This window comes from Lepidochelys kempii, chromosome 16, assembly GCF_965140285.1.
Source record: "Lepidochelys kempii isolate rLepKem1 chromosome 16, rLepKem1.hap1, whole genome shotgun sequence".
In the NCBI taxonomy this organism is placed as follows: Eukaryota; Metazoa; Chordata; order Testudines; family Cheloniidae; genus Lepidochelys; species Lepidochelys kempii.
Window position 1 is genome coordinate 15,309,473 of NC_136395.1, and position 24,824 is coordinate 15,334,296.

Sequence of the window (24,824 nt, forward strand, 5' to 3'; positions counted from 1 at the left end):
GTGCTTGCTAATGAACAGTATTTCTAGTAAACAAGTTTACTACAGAATAAAAGGGACAGACAAGATATAAAGACAGATCAGTTATGCATTTACAAGCAAAGGGATGGAAATCAAAGTTTTTGATAAGCATAGCACATGATATGTCTGTATCTCCTGTATATCCGGTGTGCATGTAAGTTACTTTATAGGTTTGGTAGCTAGTAACTGGCAAAGTGATAAGAAAGGTTCAAAATGATCATGATTTGAATCTTTGTCTAATTTTTTTCCCTGCAGTATATTTTTTAAAGCTTTACTGTCAAGCCTATTTTGGCCAAATTAATCTGTGATGTAACTGCACAAGAAGTGAGATCAAGGCTGAATTTGGCCTGTTGTGTTGAGCTAGGTATGAAAGTCTAAGTATTTCAGGCCCTTCCATTTTTGCATGACACTCTTGAAAATAACTGGCAGGAGACTGGTAAATAAATGATCAATTGCACTTTATGGCTGCCAATAAAACAAGTTCAGTAAAGGTTTCCCTCGCCTATAACCTCTGAGACACATGGCCACTTGAGTCCCAGTCCTGAAAGGTGATCCACACAGGCAGACCCCGTGCCTGTGCAGAACTTCATTAACAACAGTGAGACTCCATATGGGCATAAGGATCTGCCCATATGGATCAGGATCAGGATGTGGGTTAGGACAGGAAGGTCTGGGTTGCTTTCCCCTCTCAGGTAAATCTCTTTCTTCCCTGAGCTCCCTTTTAATAGACAAGGCTGTTGCCTTCTTCCTCACAGCAATGTCTGGTGATTAGCTTCTAAAGTGTTATTTTCTTAAACTCCATGTATTATAAGCGAGATGGCAAGGCTTAACATTAGCTGGGATACCAGGGGACTGCAGACCAGGTCTGAGGCAGGTCAGTTAAAGAAAGGCGGCAAATGAGAAAGAAGGTAAAGACAGGACCAAGGCTTAAGTAGTTAGGAGTTAAGCATTGTCTATCTCCACCTGGAATATTTTTATATACATTTCTTGCTCTTTTCAGAGTACTTGTAACTGATGCTGTAAAGCACACATCTCAGCCATGAGGCACCCCTTCTCAGCATCCTAAAGGGACACAAAAAAGAGAAGACAACCACTAGAGAAGCAAAACAAGTACACAATCAACAAAAGAAGAGAGAAAAACTATACAACCGCATATTAAATCATCAAAAGAATAACAGTAATTAAAAACACAAGCTCCTTGCCCTCTCAGGCACCATCCAAAGGTGGCAGTGCTCTCCGTAACAGACAGTGGACAGACAGACCCAGAGTTGATCTGATAGTGGCTGGAGGAAAGGTAGAGAAGAAGAGGAAGAGGGGATCTGGTGACTGCTATGATAGCATCAGCAGGTGAGTGTGATGGGTATAGCTCCTACCCCTTGCAGCACATGCACAGCTCCTTGTGCAAGACAGAACCATTTGCAGCACCCCTGGAACAAATAAAAATGTGAATAGGTGTAAATAGATGTTTTGTGCCATGGTTGTCATGCACCTGCTTGTGAGACTCCCAGGAGCAGTGCCAGGAACTGTAGGATGGATGCAAAACTCCACAGCTAGTGTGAATGCCCCACACAATTGCAGTGTGCTATAAACATAAGACTGTATTTTATAAACAAGACAGAGGCTTCAGGCACGGCAGATACAAGTTGGAATATGTCAGAAGGAGAAAACTAAGGCCATTCTTTTCTGTTGATGTGCATCCCAGAAACAAAGGGCGATTCCTATGAGCTACTTAACATACCAAAGACACTAAGGGAAGATATTGAGACCAGTAAATAAGAAAGGTCAGGCAGCTGGAGATTTGGGATTGTCCATGGGCTCAGAGAAAGGAATACACTGATTCCAGATTGTTATGATCCCTTTTACCCATAACTAGTGTCCCAAGTCCCTTCGAACCAGGAGCATACCACTCAGGCTTAGCTGCATTCCCAGTGTGTAGCTTTTATGAACTTGGCTGGTAAGGTAAGCGTGAAATCAATTCATGGCCCTTTATTATCATAAATACTATTAACATACAGAGCTAATCAAAAATACAAGCAGATCAAAGAGGAGCTCACAGTCTGCTATTAAGTTAAGCTGAGAAGATACAAGCTTAAAGTAACTCAGTAACACAGGATAATCCTACCTAATGAGGCTTGGCATACATTTTCCTTTGCACCACTCCCAGTAGCTCTCCAACTCCTGAGCTCTATAAATGGGGTGCATCTCTCTGCAGTAACTTGACACTGAGGCGTCCTCTGCACTATGCTGTTGCAGCTTGCACTGGTGATGCAAGGTGCAACAATGCAGTGTATTCCCACTAGCCATCCTAGTGTGGGGTCACTACTGTCCCACACGGAGCTCTCTGCAAGCATTGGAGAAGCAGTGCAGGTACCTATCCCACAGTATCTGGTATGGCTACCTAAAGCAGGTGCATTGTAGGCATAATCAATATTTGGCAGCAGTATGAAGAATACATTTATACAGCATAATTAATTTAGTGGTAACAGTTATATTCTTTGTACGATAACATGGAAAACTCATTAAAACTATTATAACTGTAGTTATAAGCTGTACTGGAACAGGTCCATTACTATGCTTATATTGTAACAATGACTGTATATAATTTGGTTTCCAAGTCTTCAGTGTTTGGCTGAAAGTGTTTTCCAGAGGAGGAAACTATCTATTTTACAAGGCTTGGTGATATACTGATTGGAGACTCCCAGTCTAAGTAATAGGACTAAATGGATCCCCAAAGGCTTTGCACGCTTTACTGACCATATCTATCTATCTAATCTCATTTCACCCAGCCCAGCCCCCGTTAAAATTTATCTCACCTCACTTTATCCTTGCTTTTTCACTATCTCCCTCAATTCTTTTCCCTCTTCTCCCCCTCCCCCAAAATATATTTCTGTCTCTTAAAATTATTTCCTACCTGTACCTGTAATCATTGGTAGCCGTTACTTGGCAACTTCACAGCTACTTGTTCTGCTTGAATTCACTCTCCATTTCCTCATTTTTATATCCTGCTACCCAGTGCACTCTATTATACACCTCCATAATTATGAACACGTCCATTAAGTCACCTCCAAACTTCCTGTCTGACCAGAACAAGCTGATGTAGCATATTCTTCAGAGCAATCATATTTTCCAAAAGGGATCAGAGCTAGATACTGTTCACTGGATTAGGTGTAACCAGGGTTCTGTACAAAACCAATCTAATTCCTCTGATATATAATCGTTTTTGAGGAAGAAAGAGGAGCTCAGGTTTTTAAAAAGGATGGAGCCAGGCAATCAGGGACGTAAAAACTATGGGCCAGAGCCTGAACAGCTAGGGATTCCTTCAGTGTGATGAAATCAAGGAGTGGTGTGTAGAAATACCAAAGCCAGCTATACAAACCCCTCCCCTCTGAATAAGGGGTATCTCAGGAAGAGGATCGTGTCCAAAACGTAGTATGCCCTATAGGGTGGTTAAAAACAAACTCAATTTTGGGCAGCCTGGAGGCTGCTCTATCTTGTGTGTTGGACCAAATCAAACCCTGGCTTTCCTCAGGCCTGGGAGGAGGGAAAGGTCACCTTTACCCCTGGCCTACCCTTTCTTGGGTCCTTAGCTGAACAATGCATAGACAGACCTGAAGATCTGGTTCATCTTAATCTCTGAGATCACTCCCTTAATTTATATGGGTTTACCCTACATATAAATTTGATCCAAAGTGAGCGATTTTGACCTGCACCCTGAAAGTAATGTGCTGTCTGTGGAGCTGAGCATGGGGTGGTCTAGCCATGCTGCTCCTGACTTCCGGGAACGTGGGGAGCAGGATTTTGCACCTGCTTGAGTCTAAAGAGCTAAGGACTTGGAGATGCTATACGCTTTCATTATAATCCCTATGATATCTTCATGGAACTCACTAGTTAATTACATCTTTACTCATCAGTACACCCTAAATCATGCTTCCCTAATTACTGGCCCTTTGAAGATTCTAATTTATCAAGACACAAATGTGCAGTAAAAATACAGAAATACCAACATGGAGAGTTTCAGAATAATGAAGAATCTGTGTCCCAAGAGTTTAATCCCAGTTTCATGACACTTCCTTTGTTAGAGAGACATATATCTCTGAGAATCGAACTACAGTTGTTATATTGCAGACTGTTCAGCAATTCTCTGGGCATTTTTCCAAGTTAATTTATTTTCAACGTCAGGCACATTATTCAATTAATTATAAAGCAAACATTGAGGTTTTCAAGAGATGTTTCTGACAAAGCTGTAGAGTAAATATGCGTGAGAACAGCAGGGCTTAAAATCTCTGTAAATTTTAACATCCAGTCCTGATTGCTATAAACAAAGGAGATAAGTCCTTAGGGGAGTTATTGATGAGTGAATCACAATAGATATCCCTAGTGGCCTACTAAAGGGACAATTAATCCTTTCTCTAGTGATGAAAGTGGATACACCATACTTCTGACAGTGGATCTTACAGAAAGCATGCAAAAGGAGAGGTGACCTTGAAACACTTCCAAAATTCTACAAGGACCTCCACACCTTTCACAGCTTGGCAGATTTAAAATGTCCAGCAGATTTGACTCTTCACCATGGCATTTCTATTAAATCAAGGAATAGGAGGTGGAAAGAGTTAATATCCACCAACGCCTGGTTGCCCTTGTAAGCACAAGACATCAATTTACAGGGTATGGGATACAACCCCTTAATCTTAAAAAGGGTTCCCCCCTGCTCAAGGCTGTGCTGAAAAGTTAACCCCCTCCATCACGCTCACCTCATAGGCGCCTGCCAAGAGGCCGGGAGGAAAACAATTAATTCCTGACCCTGAATTTGACAATCAGTTTAACCCTGTGTGTGTGAGCAAGAATCAGCATGGCAAAGTGTTCACCCTAATCAGACCTGAAGATATCACTGGGTCCAAGTACGTTTCCATGTGCTTTTTCTGTCACTGAAAAAATATTTCATACTGGAGGGGAAATAATTTAATAGTTCTTGGTATTGTCAGCATTAGTGATTAAAGGCAGTGATTCTAGATGTTTAATAGGAGCAATGGGAGACTGGCAATGGGAGCCAGGACTCCTGGGTTTTCATCCTGTCTCTGCCAGACTTGCTGTATGACACTGGGCAAGTCACCTCCCTTCTCTAGGCCTCAGTTTCTCTATCGCTATGTGGGTAATGGTCCTGATTCTAGAAGGCCCTTAAGCACATCCCTAACATCAAGTCCATAAGTCCCAATGATGATTGTAAGCCCTTTGGGACCGGGACCATCTTTTTGTTCTGTTTGTACTGGTCCTAGCAAAATTGGGACTTGGGCCATGACTGGACCGCCTAGGCATTACCATAATACAAACAGATAAATAAATAGTAATATAAATGATTTACATGCTTGAAGTTAGGAATGTGCTGAAGGACCTTCCTGAATCCAGGCCAATAGTAGTCAATGGGATCAGAGAGCTGTGTGAATTAAGGGCTCGGGGCAGACGTAGAGTGCTATGGAAGGGCTAAATATAAGTGTTATTGTCATCACCAATAAGTTATCACAAGCCTCGTGATATTTGATGGTTTTCTTTAAAGACCTAGGCCCACGTCCTCTCAAGTATTTAGGTGAAATCAGTGGGAGTTAGGCACCATCTCCTGAAGTCATGTGACAAGGCAAGACTCCCAGCTTTCATTTAGAAATAAAAGTAACTTTCTAGCCTTCGTGGCTGCAGAGAAAAGCTAGAAAACATGACATGAATGCACCCCCCGAGTCTCCAACCCCAAAACGCAAATAAAGCCCCACAAGTGTCTAATTGCTTTAAAAATCTTGTGCTTCCTAATCCCATCACGCGATTTTGGGGGCAGCCTGCCTAATGATTACTGAAGGTGTGGTGGTGCTGCCGTGTCCGTTTCCTGCATGGTCCTGTCCCCCTCAGTTTCCCTGACTTGCTCTCCATTTTAGATCTTTTTATTCCCCATCTAACTTTTCTCCCCCTCTTCTCCTGATTCCAGCCCCCTCTCTTCTACCCTTTATCTGCCAGTCAGATTTCCCTCTACCTTTCTTCCCCTCTTCCTCTTTTTCTCTCCCCACCCACCTTTCCCTTTCCCCCTCCCCCTCCCCCTCCCCCTCTCCCTCTCCCTCTCTTGTCTGTCTCCTTTTTCCCCCTCCCCTTTCTCTTTCACCTGAATCAAGACGAAAGGGGATGGTTTTTAAGAAGATTGACAGTTACCTCCTCCAATCACTAAGCCCCTAAGCTCTTTCCTTCCTCCCCCTAACCGTGCTGTAGCAGCCAATCCGAACCCAGGGCTAGGAGTTTGTGCCTTTGCCTCTGCCCAATCCGATGGCGCCACTCTCCCCCCCCCCCCAGCCCCCGTGAGAAGGAAGGGCGGGGGGGGGGGTGTTGTCTGGGCTTTCGTATTCTCAAAGCTTGGCGGGCCCGCGGGGGCCTGCCACTCTCTACGCCATTGGCGTGGCGGGCGCACTTGGCGTAGGCGCGCTAGCCGGGGTTGCGGGGCGGGCGGGCGGCGGCGGCGGCTCTGCGGGGCGCGGGCAGAAGGTGAGAGCGGGGCCGGTGGCGGGTCCCGTGGCCGCGCCGTCCACATGCCGCGGGGCGGGGGAGGGCGCTCCGCTCCGCTCACGGTGCAGAGGCGCGGCCGGCCGAGCGGAACCGGGCCGGGAGCTCGAACCGGGCCGTGGCGGGCGGGGGCCGCGGCAGGGTTCGGGCTGCTCCTGCCGCGGTGGCCCCTGGCGAGGCCGCCGTGGGCGGCCGGCAGCGGGCTGGGCTGGGCTGGTTGCGCGGGGAGGCGGAGGCGGGCAGAGACCGGACTCGGCTCATCGCATGTATCAGAGAAGCCCAGCCCCAGCGTGGCCCGACCCCCTCGTGTGGACAAGGCGCTTGCAGCCGGCTCCCCTTGCCGCCGTGTTTAGTCCCTGGGCTTTCGGCGGGTTGAAGTGGGCACCGTGGTGAAAATGGGTCCGGCCGCATGAACTTGGCTGTCGTGAGGACTCGCTCTGGTGCCCCTGACCCGGGGGGGGGGACACGCTTTATTATTCGCGCTAGTTGGGAAAAAACGGAGAAGAAAAATTGCAAGTTTCGTGTGTGTGTGTGGAGAGGGTCAAAATACTGAAACTTCCCGAAGAGCTCTGACTTACCCCCCCCCCTCCGCATTTCACCAATATTTCTTCCCGGTTTTTCATCAGATCAGCTGTTAGACTTGCCTTCCTTTGTACAGTGCTTTGAGATTTATGGATAAAAATGGTTCTAGAACAGATGAGTATTAAACACTTCTTCCAAAATAGAGAGCAACCCAGGGGCAGTAGGCAGAAAAGGGGGAAAGGGATCTCTGAAGCGGGCTAACTGGATTCCTCCTCCTTAGATTGCAGTGAGGTTGAACAGAATCTTATCCACCTAAACAGGTTTCAGAGGAGGAGCCCAGGACTGGCTGGGACTAATTTACTCGTTTCCCTCCCTACTTGACATTAGAGACCTGTTGGAGCAGTAGCAACAGACAGCAGAGACCTGTGTAAAGTAGTCGCACAAGGGGAGGAGACTGAAACCGAGAAGCCTTGAATGTGCAGTCTGCAGACCTAGGATTTCTTCAGACAGACTAGTTCAGGATGACTTCCTATCAGAGATGGTTTCTGAAGGGGGCCTGATGGACACAGAGCACCACAGCCTCTAAACAGGAGAACTGCAGGCAGGGGAGCTCCTGCTGGTCCGGAGCTTGAATTTTTCTCCCTCCTTTTCCTCCTTGGAGATGTTCCAGAGGTTTACTCTGTCCTCTTCCTCCTCACCTGAAGCCTGCCAGGGCAATGATCCCACAGCCAGATCCGACCACCAAAGAGAGAAGAGGATTGTGCATTTAAAGCTGGGCCGTCATTGCAATTGAACTGAAATTTACGCTCTCCTTCTTCCACTCCTGAAATAGCTGCCTGTTCCTCTGTTTATCTGTGTGCATTTTGAGAAGCTCCTTTCTGACTCTGATTTTGTTGTTCTGCATTCCTGGACTTTTCTCACTGAGCCTGCCCATGGCTTTCCTGATGAAGAAAAAGAAGTTTAAATTTCAGACCAGTTTCACCCTGGAGGAGCTGACTGCTGTTCCCTTTGTGAATGGTGTTCTGTTCTGCAAAATCAGGCTGCTGGATGGAGGGGACTTTGCTAGTTTGTCTTCCAGGTAAGAGGCTCTGTGTAATTCTCTCTTCTCACCACCCTCAGACTTCTCCTTTCCTGGTTAAACTGTGTTGGACTGAGTTGTTTAGTATGTTGCTAACACTTGCCTGCCTCTTCCACGTGATTTTAATAATCCTGGTGCGTGCAATTTCTCTTCTCCCATCGGGACATAGCCATGAGTCTGGTCTTCGTTGGCCAGCTCTATGTGTGTGGCCTCTGACCAGAACTGAATTGAATTCTTCAGCTATTTGGAGGTGACATTTCTGAAAGATATTGGGGTCTGATGATAACTTTGGATTACAAGTCTCCCCCCACCCTCCCAAAAAAGAGAAAAAGCTTACACACACTACATATGAAAGAAATAGCCAAACAGTACTTTTGCCTAATGAGAAACTTAACTCAGTAGAAAATTGCATCTAAACTGATTGCGTGAACCCTGCTCAACTTTTCCCTCCCCGTTTGCTTCTGAATTACTGTCCTTGGTAAGGGTTGAAATAGCTTGCTTTGCATTGCAAATTGCCATGCAAAGGAAAACGGCTGCCTGGAAGTTAATGTTGTTAGTTTTAAAACCATGGTTTATCTTCTCGAATGAGTGCTGTTGAACCTCCTGTTTGCTGTAACCTTTTTAATGGAGCGAAACACTCCAGCAATAATGTAATCTGTAACATTTGGACCACTTCTGTAGAATTCTTTTATAAGGATTTCCCCCTTTCCCATTGTGGGTTGGCTTGGATTCTCTCTGCCTGCTTGGGGGCTCTTTGTCCCCACTCTCACTACAAACTGCTAATCAAAATCTGTTTTGTTGCCAACTATGCACATTGATTATCACCTCCTGCTATGCAAACACAAATTCCAAAGCAGCCCTGGACTTGCTGTCTTACTGCCTCAGTATGGTTAGGACAGCTTTCAGTTGTTTTCAGAATCTGTTTTTATATTAACCCAAGAGTAATTAATCTTATTTAAAGGTAACTGTTAGTGCCGCTTGGTCTACAAAGGCTCTTATGGCACTGTATACTGAACGGTGGGAGCTGTTCCATTCTAGGAGAGAGGGTTTTTACTGGCCAACTGTAATCCTTTTCTGCCTTGCAAATATGTATATGTGTGTTTGAGCAACCCTGCAGCAGAGCACCAAGGCCTGATTTTGCAGAAGTGCTGAGCACCCTAACTCCAGGTCATGCGAGCTGCTGCACCTCTGGAAAAGCACACCCTAAGTGAGTTCCTCCCAGGAAAAAGTCTATCAAAATAACTCTTCCTTGCAATTTTCTCCCCTGTTAGATCCCTGGGTTTGGTAGAAGTAGCTTATCGCAGGAATTTTAGCTGTATGTGAGCTCAGGAAGGAATTAACCCCTTTACTTCCTAGATCAGCTCATTCATTAGGAAACTATTCCAGGTGAACTTGGTCTCCCAGACTGGGTTTCAAGCTTCTTCCTGTTGTCCTAGAAAGCAGGTTTCAGGAGTGCAGGTTTGGTGCTACTGTCAGCCTTGTGGGTTGGCATTTTGGGTGGTTTTTTAAGCTGTTTGAGGTTCAGGAGTTTTCTCAGCACGTTCAGGTGCCTGCAGAGAAATCCTCTGTAATTTAAACCAAATGCATACGTTACTGTGACTCTGCTTGATTGCTAATAAACGAGCAAAAGGGGAAGCTGGATGTTGGGTTTGCCTTCTTTCCGCTAGGCTGTCTTTGGTCTAACTGAAAGCATGTGGGAAACCTGTTCCTATTAGAAAAGTTTCTAGGCTCAGTGGTATTAATTCATTTGACCTCTTCCAAGACTTAGTCTCTTACAGTCTCTCTAATGGTAAGAAATGGTGATCTAGGAATTTCCAGAAACAGGGTTACCATGTACTGAGGATCCCCAGACTTGCCTTTACTTAGTTTACTGCCTTTTCCAGTTACTGTGACCCTTTTAAAATTCTAAAGATTTGGAGAAAGACTGGGGGAATTAAGAGAGATTGTATCCATGTTGAATTGGAAGTTTTGTATGTGACTAAGAATTTAGCTAGAGTCTGTGATTGGTTTTTTGGCGCCAGAACATTTCCAAAAGAGACTGGAATGCAAGGTGCTTGCTGGGGCAAACCATCTGGTGTAACGGAGATTCTTGCTGTGTTGATTATGGTGTGGTACACGCCCACGTACAATTTCTAAATGCTGACTGTCATTGGCAATAGAATGTCAGGTACTCCCTTCTACAGAAATTTTTCATGATTGGACAAGTAGAACAGCTGCCACTGCTCTCCAACCATGACTTTTCCAAAAGGAGAGAGGTGGAAACATCATCTGGGTAAGGAAGCGTGTGTACCATAGGGAAGACTTATAATGGATTTTAAAATTGGTTTAGCTGAACCAATTTTAAAACCTGTAAGGAAATTTCCCAGATTAGGCCAATCTTTGATGTAGAAGGAGCCCTCTTGGGGTTTCAGTGGAAGAATTCCTTCTTTTGGAACATGATCTGCAACAGAGACTCTCTCCTGGTATTTGCCATGGACTTTTAGTTAAGAAACCCATGGACACAAGGGTGAAAGTTTTGGTGAGAGTTCAGGGAGGAAGCATATATGATCAGTCACTCAGTAGCATTAACTGGGTCAGATTGATATGACCAAGCAGTTTAATTACCCAAACTGAGTAAAGGAGAAGTTAGGAAGCTTTATTCCCATATCCTAGCAGGATATCTTTGTTCCAACCTGAACTGCATATACATGTTACTGTTCCATACAGTAGAGTTGGATGGAGGCCTCTCCGGGTTGTGGGGCATGCAGATTCCAGCCAGAGAATGTTAACGCCCTGAGGCCGGAACCCCCTCCTTTAACTGAAACTGTAGCCAGTAGCTCCACTGGCTGAGGCAGAAACAAACCAGCCTATCTAAGAGGGGAAACAGTCCAAAATGCATTGTGACTTAACGCGTTTAGGAATTCAGAATATCCTGGAAAAGCTCCAAGTCCCGTGAGCGCTTCCAGCTGGTTTGGAGTTCTCATTTTCAGAAGTGTGCCCTCTTACGCACACGAGCTGGCTTGGCGGTCCACATTAGGCCTTGGTGATCTTACAGTATGAACTTGCAAGCTGTAAATTCCTTTTCACATTTCCCCCGTAATCAAGTCCTCTCCTAATACAGCCTGGAAGAGTCCTGTGAGGATAAGACTTATCTTATCAATGTCCATTTACAGTGCTCTGGCAGAATGACCGGCTATTGTTCTGTGTTGGTTGAGTGCTGTTTAGTTGGAGTACAGAACCTGGTGTTCATGAAAGCGCTGTTTTTTAGAGCCAGGCGTAGGGCAAACAGGTGGTCTGCAAGTTTTCCCACACAGCTCTACCAATATACCGCTCAGGTATATACTTCTAATCAAGGTATTTAAAAATCGCCTATCACCATTGTATCAGACTGCCTCCCAAGTATTCAAAATAGAAATGAGGAGCAGGGCACCAACATGATGTATTCATGGCCACTGGTCTTTCTAAGCAGGTCAGCTGCTGCATTCTCCCCCCGCCAGCTTTTCCAGGGTGTGTACCTTCCATCTTCAGTGTTGCAATGGCCTAATCTAGAGATCTCAAATGCATAGATCACCACAGCCCACTCTCTCTTCGATAGGATCAGCTCAATCTTCTAGCCACTTGCAGGTGGAAGTGGACCTCCCCGAGGCTACATGATCAGCCAGTAGCACCAAGAAACCCAAAAGGGACAGGAAGGCTGCACAATGACCTGAGAAGTTGAGGGCTAATGAGTTAGTCAAAATACAGACAACATCACCACAGCGTTGTCTGAGTTGTGTGATAGCCAAATGCCCCTTATCCAGGTGCTGATGTTGGCTATCCGTTCAGAAGGCTGGGGGACAGTGCTGTCTGCCTCTGATGTAAAGGAGCTGCAGTACCAGGTGTCACCCACCTATGGCTGACACTTTAGCCCATGTGGTTTCACTGGCTCTCCAGTAGCGTCATACTGGTGTTGAATATTATAAGGGAGAGGATTGAGCTTTTAGGGAATCTGCCGCTGATAACTCTTGAGGTGGAATGCTTGTCCATAATTATCTGGGTTCTGCAAGAACTGAGCCATTTCAGGGCGTTTCCATTCGTCCCTGGAGGTGGAAAATCTCATGCACTTAACCATTTATCTGTTCTGTTAAGTTCAGTTGATGATGATCATAGTTTTGGCTGGTGTAGCATATTAGTTTGGTTTCCTCTGTGCCTCCAGCAAAGTGGTCCCCAAACTGTGGGGCACGCCCCCCTAGCAGGGAATGAAGGAACATTCGGGGGCGTAGTGGGGCCCAGGCCAACCCCTATGGGGGGGTGGGGAGGGAGTGCCCCTAGCCCTACTCTGCCCCAGCTTTGCTCCAGCCTCAGCCCCTGGCTCTGGACACAGCTCCAGCCACAGCTCTGGCCCATCTGCAGCTCTGCTGCTGGACACAGCCCCGGCTTTGGACATGGCTCCAGCTTCTGCTCTGGGCTCCAGCCATGGCCCGGCTCCTGGCCACAGCACCTGCCCATGGCTCTGAGGGGTGGGGCATGATCAGAGTCCATTACGGGTAAGGTAGGATGTGACCTAAAAAGTTTGGGGACCACTGCTCTAGCGCTTGAACTCTAGCTTAGGCCAGGGAACTAGTTTTTTTTCCTCTTTCTTTCTTCCACAACTTAACAGCTGCTTATTGGCAAGCTGAAGTGGTGGAGTTGTGATCCGGGAAGAGCTGACCCCGTTAGGGTGGTCTGGCTCATTAGGAGGCTTTTCAGTGCTGTAGGTTGGGCTAAGGAAGTTGCTGATGTGGAGTCTTATGACTTTCAGCTAAGTGCTATAAGAATGTGAGGCCACTTCCTTTGCTGACTGCAGTGTTCACAAACTTTACCCCAGAGAAAATGAAGGCAAAGTAGCTGGCCTTTGGAGATGCACTTGGTGCAGCTGATGGTCCCATGTGAGTTAGGATCTGGCTCTCAGTGTTGCTGTGACTTTCTTTGCTCTTTTGGATGAAGAATGTGTTTTGCTTTAGATCAGTGCTACTCAAAGTATACCGGTGCCGGTCCGTGAGCCATCGGCTGCTGGTCTGCATGCACATTGGGGGGAAAAAATTGCAGGTCCCCCACATCAGAACTCCTTCTCCCAAAGTATACTTGAAGCACTTTACAGATATCCTTATATGGCACCACTGAAATGCAGCTGTCTCTGGGGTCAAAGGGAATACAGTACACAGCAGAGGGAGATGCTGAAGTTTGGGCAAGAACGTCAGGGAAACCTCTGCTTGTATAAAATGTGCCATGAGATCTTCCATGTCCACGCAGAGTAGCCAAGACACTTTTTTTATCAAGGTCTTGTCTGAAAGAGCAAAATGTGGTACATTGCTTACAGTTCTTCAGTGGATGAAGGGCTGTCTCAATCCTGCTGGGATTTAAACCTGTTTCCACATAGTCTAGGTATGTCAGACATTAAGTTTAGAGAATTACACAATCACCTTCCATAGTTAGTCCCTGCCAGCATGAGCAAAATAATTGTCTATAATGATGGGAAAGGATGGGGGCTAAATTCTGCCGTAGGTTATTCTCTTGAGATCCCACTGATTTCTGAGGTGCAGGGGTCTAACTGAGGGCAGAATTTGGTTCTAGTTGTAGGAGTAGCTGCTTGTGTAGTAGAGCTTGCTTCATCCCAGCATCTGCAGGAGCATACAGCAGGGTCATTTCTGAAGGGCTCTTGCTGCAGGCATAGCTGGAAGTAAAGGCCTTCCCTGTGTAGAGACAAAAAGCTCTTTATACCACCGAACAACATCACCAGATACAGGAGTTTAGGACAGCTGTGGGTGGAGCTGTGGCCAGGGGTCAAGGCTGGGGACGGGAGCAGAGCCGCAGCCAGACTGCAGTGGGGGCTGCTGAGCCCACGGCCAGATGAGGACCTGCTCCCAGCCTCGGCTCTGGCTGGGAACAGAGCCGAGGCCAGGGGGCAAGGCTGCTGGTGGGGTTGGGGACAGGGCCAGCCATGGGGCAGAGAGCTGGGGATGTGGCTGTGGGTGGGACTGGAGCAGAGATGGGGGCAGGGAGGGGCTGGGTGGCGCGCCTTCCCCACTCCCTGTAGGGGCTGGCCCCGGTTCTGCCACACACACCCCAAAGGCCCCACAGTTTGGGAGCCTCTGCTCTAAGAGTTAGAGAACAATATAGAGAGAAACTAGGTTGTATAGACAATAGAGAACAACTGTCTTCATCTGAGGTTTGAAACCCAGTGGAGTCAATGAGGTAGGGAAAATCCAGATAGCAAGACCTATAGAGAAGTCTTTCTCACTGACAGAGGTGAGATGGGAGTGACAGAGGAAACCAGTGCTGGAGAAACCAGGAGGGAGAAATAGAGTAAGACACAATGGCAAACTGTTGTGAGCTAACAACAAACAGTCAGGTGTGGTGCCGTTCTCCAAGCTACCTTGGAGCTGCTGTGTGTTTACATTACATTTTCTTCATACTTCCTTAGCCTGTGGTTTGTATGCCTGTGGCTCGTACACCTGCGACATCTGACCTAGAGAAACTTCATTCGGAGCTGTTGCCTAATGCTGAGCCAGTCTGTCCAGTCTGTTCCTGTTGTAGGTCACAGTTGCAGAATTCTGTTAACCTTTTGCAGAACGATGTTAAAACTTTCCTGCTCTGGGGGCTGTATCCTGTTATCTAACGATAGTCCTGTAGACGCCATAGCTCTGACTTCCTGTCCTGCCTAGTGCCTCGGAAATAGGGTTCTGTGGCAGAAGATGGAGTGTGACTTTATTCTCTGTAACTGACGTGCCGGGACAGGGATCACATTACCCCCCCCCTTTTCTGATCACTGATCCTGCACCAACCGTTGCTCTGCCAGCTAATACTCACAGCCTTTCCCATATGACTTTGAGCAGCCCATATTTCAAAAATTGCCCACTAGGAATAAATGCTCTACACTAGGGGGGAGGGAACCTGTGGCCCTGTTTAAAAAGTTGCGGTATCCTCTGTCCACTCCATTGTGGATTTAGGCCCAATGCAGGAGGTGAGAGGGGGGCACAGAGCCTGGGAGATAAATCCTCTGAAGGTTTGTAACTACCCTCCTAAATAGAGGGGAAGGAATAACCAGCTTTTGGCTCATCCCTCTTTGTGAGTTGTAATCTGTTTGAGCAATTTGGGACCCTGTGGTTTTGGGGCGCATCTGTTGGTATTTTTAAGAGGCTAATAGTTGCCCATCAAACTGTTCTAGTACCGGTTTCTAGATGTATACCAGGGAGGCTTATATTTTATTGCAGGAAATTGCATCTGCTCTTTCAGAGTATTCTGGGGAAGAACACCCACTTCTGCTCTTCGAAATCAGAAACCACTCTCCCTTCCCGGCAAGTCTAAACATTGGCATGTGTGTTTGGAGCACCTCAGGCATCCAGGCTCCCTGCCTGCTTGACTGGAGAGGATCATGTTTGTGGGAGGATGAAGATGGCTATGTCTGGATATACAATCTCCTGTATCTAACAGGATTCATTCAGCGTGCTTCCTTGTGGCTGCATTGCTGTATGGCATTAGAAAATTGGGTTTTTAAGCTCCTTTGAGGTGGATAAAAATTGTAGCTTTGATGGCTCATCGCATACTGGCCCATGATCTTATTGGGTCTATCCTGGACCCTTAATCTGGTAATGCTGTTTTTATTTGGTATGGGCCTAGGACCTCAGACCAGTAATTTAACTGTTACTGTGAGAGGTGTCAGTGCCTTGTCCCACCCTAGCACATCTGATTTAGAGAAACTCCCTTTCTTTTCCTGCTGACTTTTGCTCTTTGCCCATGTCTTACTCTGTGCACCTGCTGGAAGGCACAGTGTATATCACTGTTATCACTGAGTCAGGAGTTAATGTCTTCGGTACTATACAGCTGGGCTTTGAATCTCATTTTAGTGGTTTGGTTTGAAAGGCACTTCCCACTAGACAAACAGTTGCACTTGTGTTCAGAGGAGGAACAACGTTGTTGTTCTTTATCTGTAGCCTGTTGATGAGCAAGGAATTGTTCTGCTGGAGCTAAATTTGCTGATTTCCGTGAAAGTCTTTGTTTTCCTATGCTTCTTGTGGGGTCACCCCTTCTAGATGTGTTGATGTGGCTGAGCTGAGGAAAAAATGAGGGAAATGAGATGGGATATGGAAGTGAGGAGAGGGAATGAAAAGGAAGCACAAGGAGACTTGAGGTACCTTTTGGTAAAGATCCACATTAAGAAACATTTTGCCTCTCTTGCCCTTCCCTCCTTTAGAAACTCAGCTGCCTGCATTTTGTGCTTCTCGGAGATAGTGTCTTATTAGTGAGTGATTCCTTGCCCTCAGTGTCTGTGGGACCATTGCAGCTCTGGGACTGACTACCTCAGCCCTGTGTCTGTCTTGCCAGCTACCAGTCCATATGGGGAGAGGTGGTGATGAAGGGAAAGCTGCGTTAGGGTCCTGCCACCATAGCACCTCCCTCTGTATCACACTCCCACTGCCCTAGTGGGCTGAGAGGCAAGGGGCTGAAGTCAGATCCTCCATGTGCCAGGAAGCAGAGACTGCCTTGGGCCTTGTCTCCTGGCCCTGAAGCTAATTGAAAGGATGTTGGCTGTGCTGAGGGTAGGTGCACACTGGACCTGCTCTAAAATAATCTGGCTCTAGTCTGCAGCCTAAGAGAGAGGCTAGGATTGTTGGTAGCTTGTCTGTAGCTGTTAATCAACAGGAAGTCCTCTCTCAAAATAGAGTGGAAGTGGGTTTGTGTTGTGGGAAGATTAAACATATCACTTTCACTTTAAGAATAAAACTACAGAAGAAACAAAACACAAATATTTCAAAAAGAAAAGGAGTACTTGTGGCACCTTAGAGACTAACCAATTTATTTGAGCATGAGCTTTTGTGAGCTACATCGGATGAAGTGAGCTGTAGCTCATGAAAGCTCATGCTCAAATAAATTGGTTAGTCTCTAAGGTGCCACAAGTACTCCTTTTCTTTTTGCGAATACAGACTAACACGGCTGTTACTCTGAAACAAATATTTCAGTAGCATTTCTCTAATGGGAATCTGATAAGTGACTATTTCTGCTTTAATCAGTAGAGACCCCCCCCTAGCCCACATGCTGGGATGAAAGATTCTCTCTAGTGTATGCTTAGGTGTGTACTTACTCTGTAGTAGGAAGAGGCTTGATGTGTGACACACCCCCTCATTTCAGTTCTGTAGCTGGAGTGTACTTTATGGGTAAGACTGCTACAGGGTTCAGAGGCTAAAATGAAGCTTGACAAGCCTTCTAGAATTGCTTTTCAACTAGCTTGTTTTTCCCTTAGCTTTTTAGCACTTGGGCTGAACTTTCCAGGACTTGGGTAATGGCTACAGCCACATTACAACAAAAAAGGGTGTTTGTGTCTTTGGGCTTGGAGGGTGGGCAGAAGAATGGAAGAGCTGGGTGTCCAGGATTTTCAGTGGGTTCACTTCAGAATGGATGGATTTAAATCAACTTTAGTCTTGTTTTGCATTTGTACTTTTCAGTTATTTTCTTAGAGCTGTTGCTTCTCATTGCTTGGTAACCATTAAAATGTTGATTTGCAACTAAATAGAGCCTTTGCACTAAATTTGGTGTTAGTTTTTGCTAATCAGAATTCACTATTTACACACTTATTTGAGTGTTTCTATAGCTTAACATACATGTATTCCAATTCTTAACTTTAATCCTTTGTATTATGGTAGACTAACTGAGGGCAGACTTATGGTGAATGATGGGTTTCTTATTTACTGGATAATCTTTTTTTTTTTTAATTTACTTGTGACTTGTGTCAAGCTGCATTTGGATGGAAACTGGAATTCAATTAAATTCACACACAAAATGGTTTTTATTAGTTAAATAAATCTACCTAAAATGTGCTGGGTACATAAGGGAAAAAAGTATGTATCAAAATACGTCTTGTGTTTAAAACTGATTTATTAAACAAAGGAAGTATCTGTAGTTAGTGAATTGAACTGATTGGTTCTGGTGACCGTGTTCTTTGAGATTTTAGAACTAGTAGATCTCATTTTCTCAGACTTCATTTTTCTTCAAAAAATTGGAAGAGGGAAAATGAGACTTCCTGCTCTTTCAGCTCCCAGTCCATTTCTGAACTTCGAATGAACTAGTCATTGAACTAAACTAGCTGAAAAACTGAAATGAAGAAAAATAGCCTCTTCTGCAGCTGCAGAAAAGTCTACTGCTGTCAAAACCTGGTTTAGCACTTCAGCAAACTGTGGTAGCTGATGCTTAACCAGTGACTTCCACCAGTTCAGTGGTTTGATTCTTTACAAGTTTGCTGTTCAAGTTTCATTTGTTTGAATATTTTTTATTTAACTTAAAATTATTTTAATACATTAAAATGTTAATGTAGTAATTTAAGAATTTTAATAGATTAATTTTTAATATAAATTGTCATAATTTCAAATATAATTTTAACTAGGTTTATTTTTAAAAAATAGTGTTTAAATTAAATTTTTAAAATCTGACTGAAATCAAGACATTTTTATTTTTATCCACACTGCTTCCCTTTGGTGTCTTTTCTTCATCCCTGCAGACATTCTTCTCCTTATTCTGGCTGTCTTCTTGCTCTCCTCCTCCTCTGTGTTTTCTTTGTACTTCTCCTGATCCATCTTTGTGTCCTGCTAAATTCAAGGGCAGAATTTAAGGTGCTCGTAGTGCATTGATCTTTCCAGGGTCATTCCTAGTGTCCCTCAGTACTAGAAACAGGCAATAGCTAGGCTTAGGAATGTAGAAATTGCATGTACTGGATCAGACCGGGGCCAGTTTGATCAGGTATCCTGATTCCAGCAGTGGCCTCTACCAAATGCTTCAAAGGAAGGTTGCAAGAAATAGAACTTTACTGTAGACAGTTATGGAATCACCTGTCCGTAGGCAAAGATTATTCCTAATCCCCATCGGTCAGATTGGTTTATGCCCTGAAGCATGTGGGCTTTTATGTTTTCATTCGTACTCCAGTAACATTGGGTGGCTTCATGTGTGTAAATGTCCAATCCATCACTACTTTAGTCACAACCTCAGTGCTACCCTGTGTGGTAGTGGGTTCCACAGGCTAATTATACATTTGTGTGGAAAACCTATTTCTGCTTATTGGAAGGCTGCAAATCTAAAGCCAATTTCATTGAATGTCCCCTTGCTCTTGTATTCAAAGAGTGAGTGACTAGCTGTGCCCGATACACCTTGTCTATGCTGTTCTCTCCACAGATCAGCCTCTAAGACAGCAACATTGGGAGTGACAGTTCTGCCTTATGTGTTTGTGGAGTTGTCAAGTTTACATGGACAGCAGGGGGAAAAAATCTTGGTCTATTACAAAGTTTCCTAGGCACTACAGTAATACAAATAATACCCAAGTCCACTGTAAACAAGGAACATTCTGGCCCTGATTCTCTACTACATCTGAGCATAGCTCAGAGACAGAGCAGGGTGGTGGGTCCCTGATCCTCAGTCACTTGGTCCCAGTGGAAGTTAGAGCAGTAGGAGGCTATTCTAACATCTGCCACTGGCATAAGCGCTGTAACAAAGTAGGCATCGCTAAGTGGTCTTAGCAAACTTGAGAATCCAGCCTTCTGTTTCTGCCTAAGCTGTGGCTCATGTGAGGCTACCCTGATCGTTGTTCCGGGTATGGCCTGAGAACCATACCTGTGAAACGACAGCGTCCTGCCTCCTAGATTGTGTAGAATAAGACTGTTATTGGCGTGAGCTGCAGGGGATGCTAAATATGCTTGCTGTGTGTAGCTTCTGTTTGAGTATGCCGAAGTGACAAGGACACTGTGCAAGCCTGCTGCCCTAGAACCCTTTACATCTTGCAAATGACTTCCCCTATGAGTGAACAGGAGAAGCCTTTGTGCGGGTAAACTCCCACAGCTAGCAGCATTAATAAGGATGCCTGAAGATCACCTGGTACTAGGAAACCTTCAGAAAAGTGTTAAGTCTAGAAATAGATTTCTGCAGCTTGAGATCTGATACCAGCCAGGAACACCAGTGACTGTTGCAGGGCTGTAAATGGGTGTTGGCGTGCAGTGTGAACAAGCGTCCTGCGGATGGGGTAGAAAGGTGCTGCTGATTGGAGACTGTTCTCATTTGAACTGTGGTGTGGACTCTGGCCGTGCACTTGGGCACCACTTGAGAGTGACTCAGGATGGAACATGCCCAGGAATATCAGGGCATTCCCTCCGGACTGCTTTTAATAACCCTGGGTTTGATTTCAGGCTCATAATGCTGATACGTCCTGCATTAAAGACTTGAGCCAAATCAGTGGCTGTTGAAACCCATTGTGTTGGTGGAATTACACCAGAGGTGAGCTTGGCCTTTTTGTGTGTGCTTCTTGGTTTTTCTTAATTTCTGAGCTCTGTTTATGCACAGAGAGCTTTTTCTTGTATATCTGGTGACGTAACAGCAACATCTTGTATGCTGCGTAATAGGAATACGATCAGATTTTTCCCTGTGGGACTCTCCCTTGCAGCGTTTCTTCAGCAGGAACTGAGTTTAGTCAGCAAGAAATTGACCCCTAGAGCATCTCCAAGTGATCGCTGTATTTATGAAACTTTTTATTCATCCCACAAACTTTGTCCAGGCTGTTCATAGCTAATGCTTACTAAATAATCTGTACAGCTTGCGGAACTGGGAAATCAGCACATCTTTATTTTTGGATCCCCTCTTTGCTACTAGCAAAAAATTGCTAATAGAAGATCTGCTCTGAAAACGGAGATTTAATCCACTTTGTCCATATTAAGCACATATACAGGGTCATCTTGTAAAGCCGGGGTAGCCAAACTTACTGTCTGTCTGAGCCACATACGACAGTCTTCAGAAGTTCAAGAGCTGGGTCACACCTGCTGGGAGCCAGGGGTTGGGGCTTCGGTCCTGCTGGAGCCCCGGCTGGTGTGCCCTACAAGGCCTAAGCCCTGAGACCCCCGCTCCCCACTGGGCATAAGCCTCTACCGCACCACCCCACTGCAAGGAACAGGTCCTGAGCTTCCCCCACTCCCGCCATCTAGTGGGTGGGGAATGTGGGGAGGGGACCCATGGTAGGCTCCGTGAGCTGCACTTTAATGGTAAAAGAGCTGCATGTGGCTCGCAAGCCACAGTTTGGTCACCCCTGTTATAGAGCCCCAGATGAACAGCTTCAAACCCTTTCCCCTGGTCTTATCCTACTTAGATCATGATAAGAAAGATAAGATAAGTTGGTGACAGAGGGGAGATGAGAATCCAGGAGTTCTGACCCCTAGAGTGTGTCTTCACTGCAGAATAATTTGGGCTTTTACTTGGGTGTTGCCCCAAACCCTTCTGTCCATGCCCCAAACCCTTTCACCCAAGTTTGGTGCTTTAAACTCTGGTTAGCTGGCCTGGTGAGTGTATAGGCTAGATCTTGTGTGCCCCTTTCACTGAGGCTGGTAACCCCGCCCCCAACTTTTCAGTGAGGACACAGGCTAAGTCACGCAAGTGCAAATAGTCCTCCAGCGCCTTCCCACAATTCCCCCCCATGTGCCCAGAAGGACAGACCAATTTAACCACAGTTCACTAGGAAGGTAGTGTAGAGCAGTTCAGCTTACCGCAGCACACAAGAACATGGAATATGCTCCCCAGAAGTCCTAGCAACACACAGGTGTGTGCAGCACCAGTGAGGACACAGTAAATCAAGTGTGGCTTAGCCGTGTGGCTGTGCCCACCGAGGCTAAACTAATCTGAATGATCTGACCTGTGTGCCAGTCACTGGAGTTAACGGTGCAGCAAAGACCCTAATTCCTTGCTCTCACCAGCATAGTCCATCTGAATTTGCTTATAGGAGAGTAGTAACTTGGTTTGGGAGCACAGTAGGCAAATTCTTCTTAGGCTGGTTGGAGCTGTTGCAGTAGCTATCAGAACAATGGGAGTGGGAGAAGGGGGTAGTGTTTCAGTAGACGGTGATCAGAATTCAAAAAGGTGTATTTACCTGTGTTTAAGATACACATCTTTCATAGACTTGTATCTCAGTAACTGAGTGTCACCCGCCCAGCAGCTCTCATTAGTCATATCTTCTCTGGGACTGCAGCGTAAGCTCAGTTTGACTGACTCTTCTATTCTTGTGATATTTCTGCTTCTGGCACGTATTCCTGGCCTCTGGCCAAAAGCAGTTCTCGTTGTTTCTGTAGATGTGGCAATAAGACCTTGGGTTTGCATTTTTACTTCATGTTGGTCTTTGGTGGTTCTTTTATATGTCGGTCTTTACCCTCCCTCCTCCCCCCATAGCCTTTGTCTTTCCTTCCTGTGTTATCTGATATTTTCATTAATGACTTGGATACTGGAGTGGAGACTAGGCTTATAAAACTTGTGCATGACACCAGCCTGAGAGGAGTTGCAAGCACTATGGAAAACAGGATTAGCATTACAAATGACCTTGACAAATTAGAGAATTTGTCTGAATCCTTAAGATCTCTTTCTACTGTCTCTTCCCTTAAATCCTAATAGATGTTTTGTGCCTATAGGAAGGCCTATAAACACCTTTTTCTATAGGGTTTAACTATCGGCTGTAAGGTTTTTTGACTTATAGCAAACATCATATTGAAAGTGCTGGCATCTTAGCATATTTCACTTCTAAGCCAGGGGTTCTCAAACTGCATTGCACTGCGACCCCCTTCTGACAACAAAAATTACTACATGACCCCGGGGGTGGGGACACAACTGAAACCTGTCTTCCCAGGTGGGGAGCCAAAGCCTAAGGGATTCAGTCCCAGGCAGGGGGCCTGTAACCTGAGCCCTGTTGCCCAAGGTTGAAATCCTTTGGCTTCGGCCCTGGGCAGTGGGGCTCGGGCTTTGGCCCCAGACCCCAGCAAGTCCAAGCCAGCCTTGGTGACCCCTTTAAAACAGTGTCACCATCCACTTTGGGGTCCCGACCCACAGTTTGCCAACCGCTGTTCTAAGCTGATTTTCTTTCAGCAGTTGTAGTTCCTAGATGCTATGAGCAGTTGAGGATATTTTCTTACGGTTTGTACCTCTGATTTCAGGGGCAGAGAATGTACTGCAGGGTGTGTTAAGGGTGTTTGGAGCTTGTAGAATGACCGTGCGATATCCTATGGAGTGTACTGGAGGCCATTTACTTAAGAAAGGGGTGTTTTGTGTGGGGTGCAGGGTTGTGTTAATATGCCTTTCAGTTTGGCTTCCTGACAGTAGGATTTTTTTCTCAGTTTGGACAAGCAAAATTAAATTATTTTCCACCAAATAAGGTGCTAACCTACAGTTAGAAACTCCGTATGTATACATTTGTAACTAGGGGTGAATGCCCTGGAGTTCGCTTTACTATTAAGTGTAGCTGAAATCCCAAATCCCATATTAGAAATATCACTCCCCTGACTTGAAACAATCTATCATTCCTCAATACTAATGACCGTTTTAGAGAGTAGTAATTTTTCAGTAAAATGCCATACTTAAGATTGGTTTCAGAGTAACAGCCGTGTTAGTCTGTATTCGCAAAAAGAAAAGGAGGACTTGTGGCACCTTAGAGACTAACCAATTTATTTGAGCATGAGCTTTCGTGAGCTACAGCTCAAGCTCATGCTCAAATAAATTGGTTAGTCTCTAAGGTGCCACAAGTACTCCTATACTTAAGATTGACTTTCCTCATTTAAATAAAATTGAGGCAGCAAAGGACCCCCTTCCTACACAGAGCAATGGCAGAAGTAGGTGCTTCATTACCTTTCCAGGGGATTTCTCGGTCTGTTCTTATTGTGCTATGTTCTGTCACCTTCTCTCTGGTTCTGTTGGTTTCTGCTCTAGTTCTTTTCCTTCACCTGCCTTTCCCAACCCTGGCACTACTTACTTCGTCTGGTTCCATAGAGAAGTTTGATCCTAACTGTTGTCCATCTCACTTTCTCAGCTGTCACTTCAGTTCTCTTGGGTAACTCCTTTCGTATTCAGCTTCCACTAAACCTTATTCCTGCATTCATCCCTTCTCCAGTTAAATGAATATCACCCAGACTGTTCTGCTTATTTAAACTGCGGTAAATCAAAGCTCGTTTTCTGCTTCAATTTCCTTTTAAATCCCACTGAACAGCAGAAGAAATAGAACCATCCCAGGGATGGGGGAGAATTAAGTAAGTAACTTTCGTAAAGCACTTTGAAAATGTATTTGTCATACTGTATAATTTGCCTTGATCCCGAAAGGGCTATTGTAGCTTGTTGAGCAATCAGGTTTAGCATTTGTGTTGTCTGTGGGTGAGTTGCCTTAAAGACAAGACATTTGTAGCCTGGCATTAATATGAATGACTGAATGGACAGTGGTGGGTTTTTAGGGGATGTGAGTAGGCATGTTAATGTACGTATGTGACTGCAGTTAATGTATGTATGCAGCAGGAGTAAATGGGTTTGGGAATTCAGGAGAGAGTGAGTTTTGTGAGTAGGTGGATGTGGTGACCCATATGAGTGAACTATTTACTTGAAACATTTTTTCATGGAACACCCAAATACTGTTTTTCTCAAACAATAAACATTTGCTTACTGAGTCTTCTCTGAGTAACAAGGGTTTATTTACATCATCTGTCTCTGAACCATTCTTTTTCTACCATATCTGTTAACATCTAGCCCATAACAGCCAGCTCTTGTTAGTCTGAGAATACTGGGGTTTTCAGGGAAAGAAGCATGTAGATGTGAACAGCTGACATTCAGCTATTTAGTTTGGCTATTGTTTTAATGAGTGACATAAGCTCGGTCGTAACTGAATGATATCAGTGTGAGTCATTGAGTAGCT

General features: G+C 45.3%; 1 protein-coding gene across 1 annotated transcript in view; it reads left to right on the forward strand.

Annotated features, from left to right (window-relative positions):
• Positions 1-6,476: 6,476 nt before the first annotated feature.
• EEIG1 (estrogen-induced osteoclastogenesis regulator 1) overlaps positions 6,477-24,824 on the forward strand; it is a 45,257-nt gene continuing 26,909 nt past the window's right edge. The window contains exons 1-2 of the mRNA XM_073314712.2: positions 6,477-6,531; positions 7,459-8,149. Coding sequence (XP_073170813.1) covers positions 8,004-8,149 — 146 coding nt within the window. The 5' untranslated portion in view covers positions 6,477-6,531; positions 7,459-8,003. The remainder of the gene's footprint in view (positions 6,532-7,458; positions 8,150-24,824) is intronic.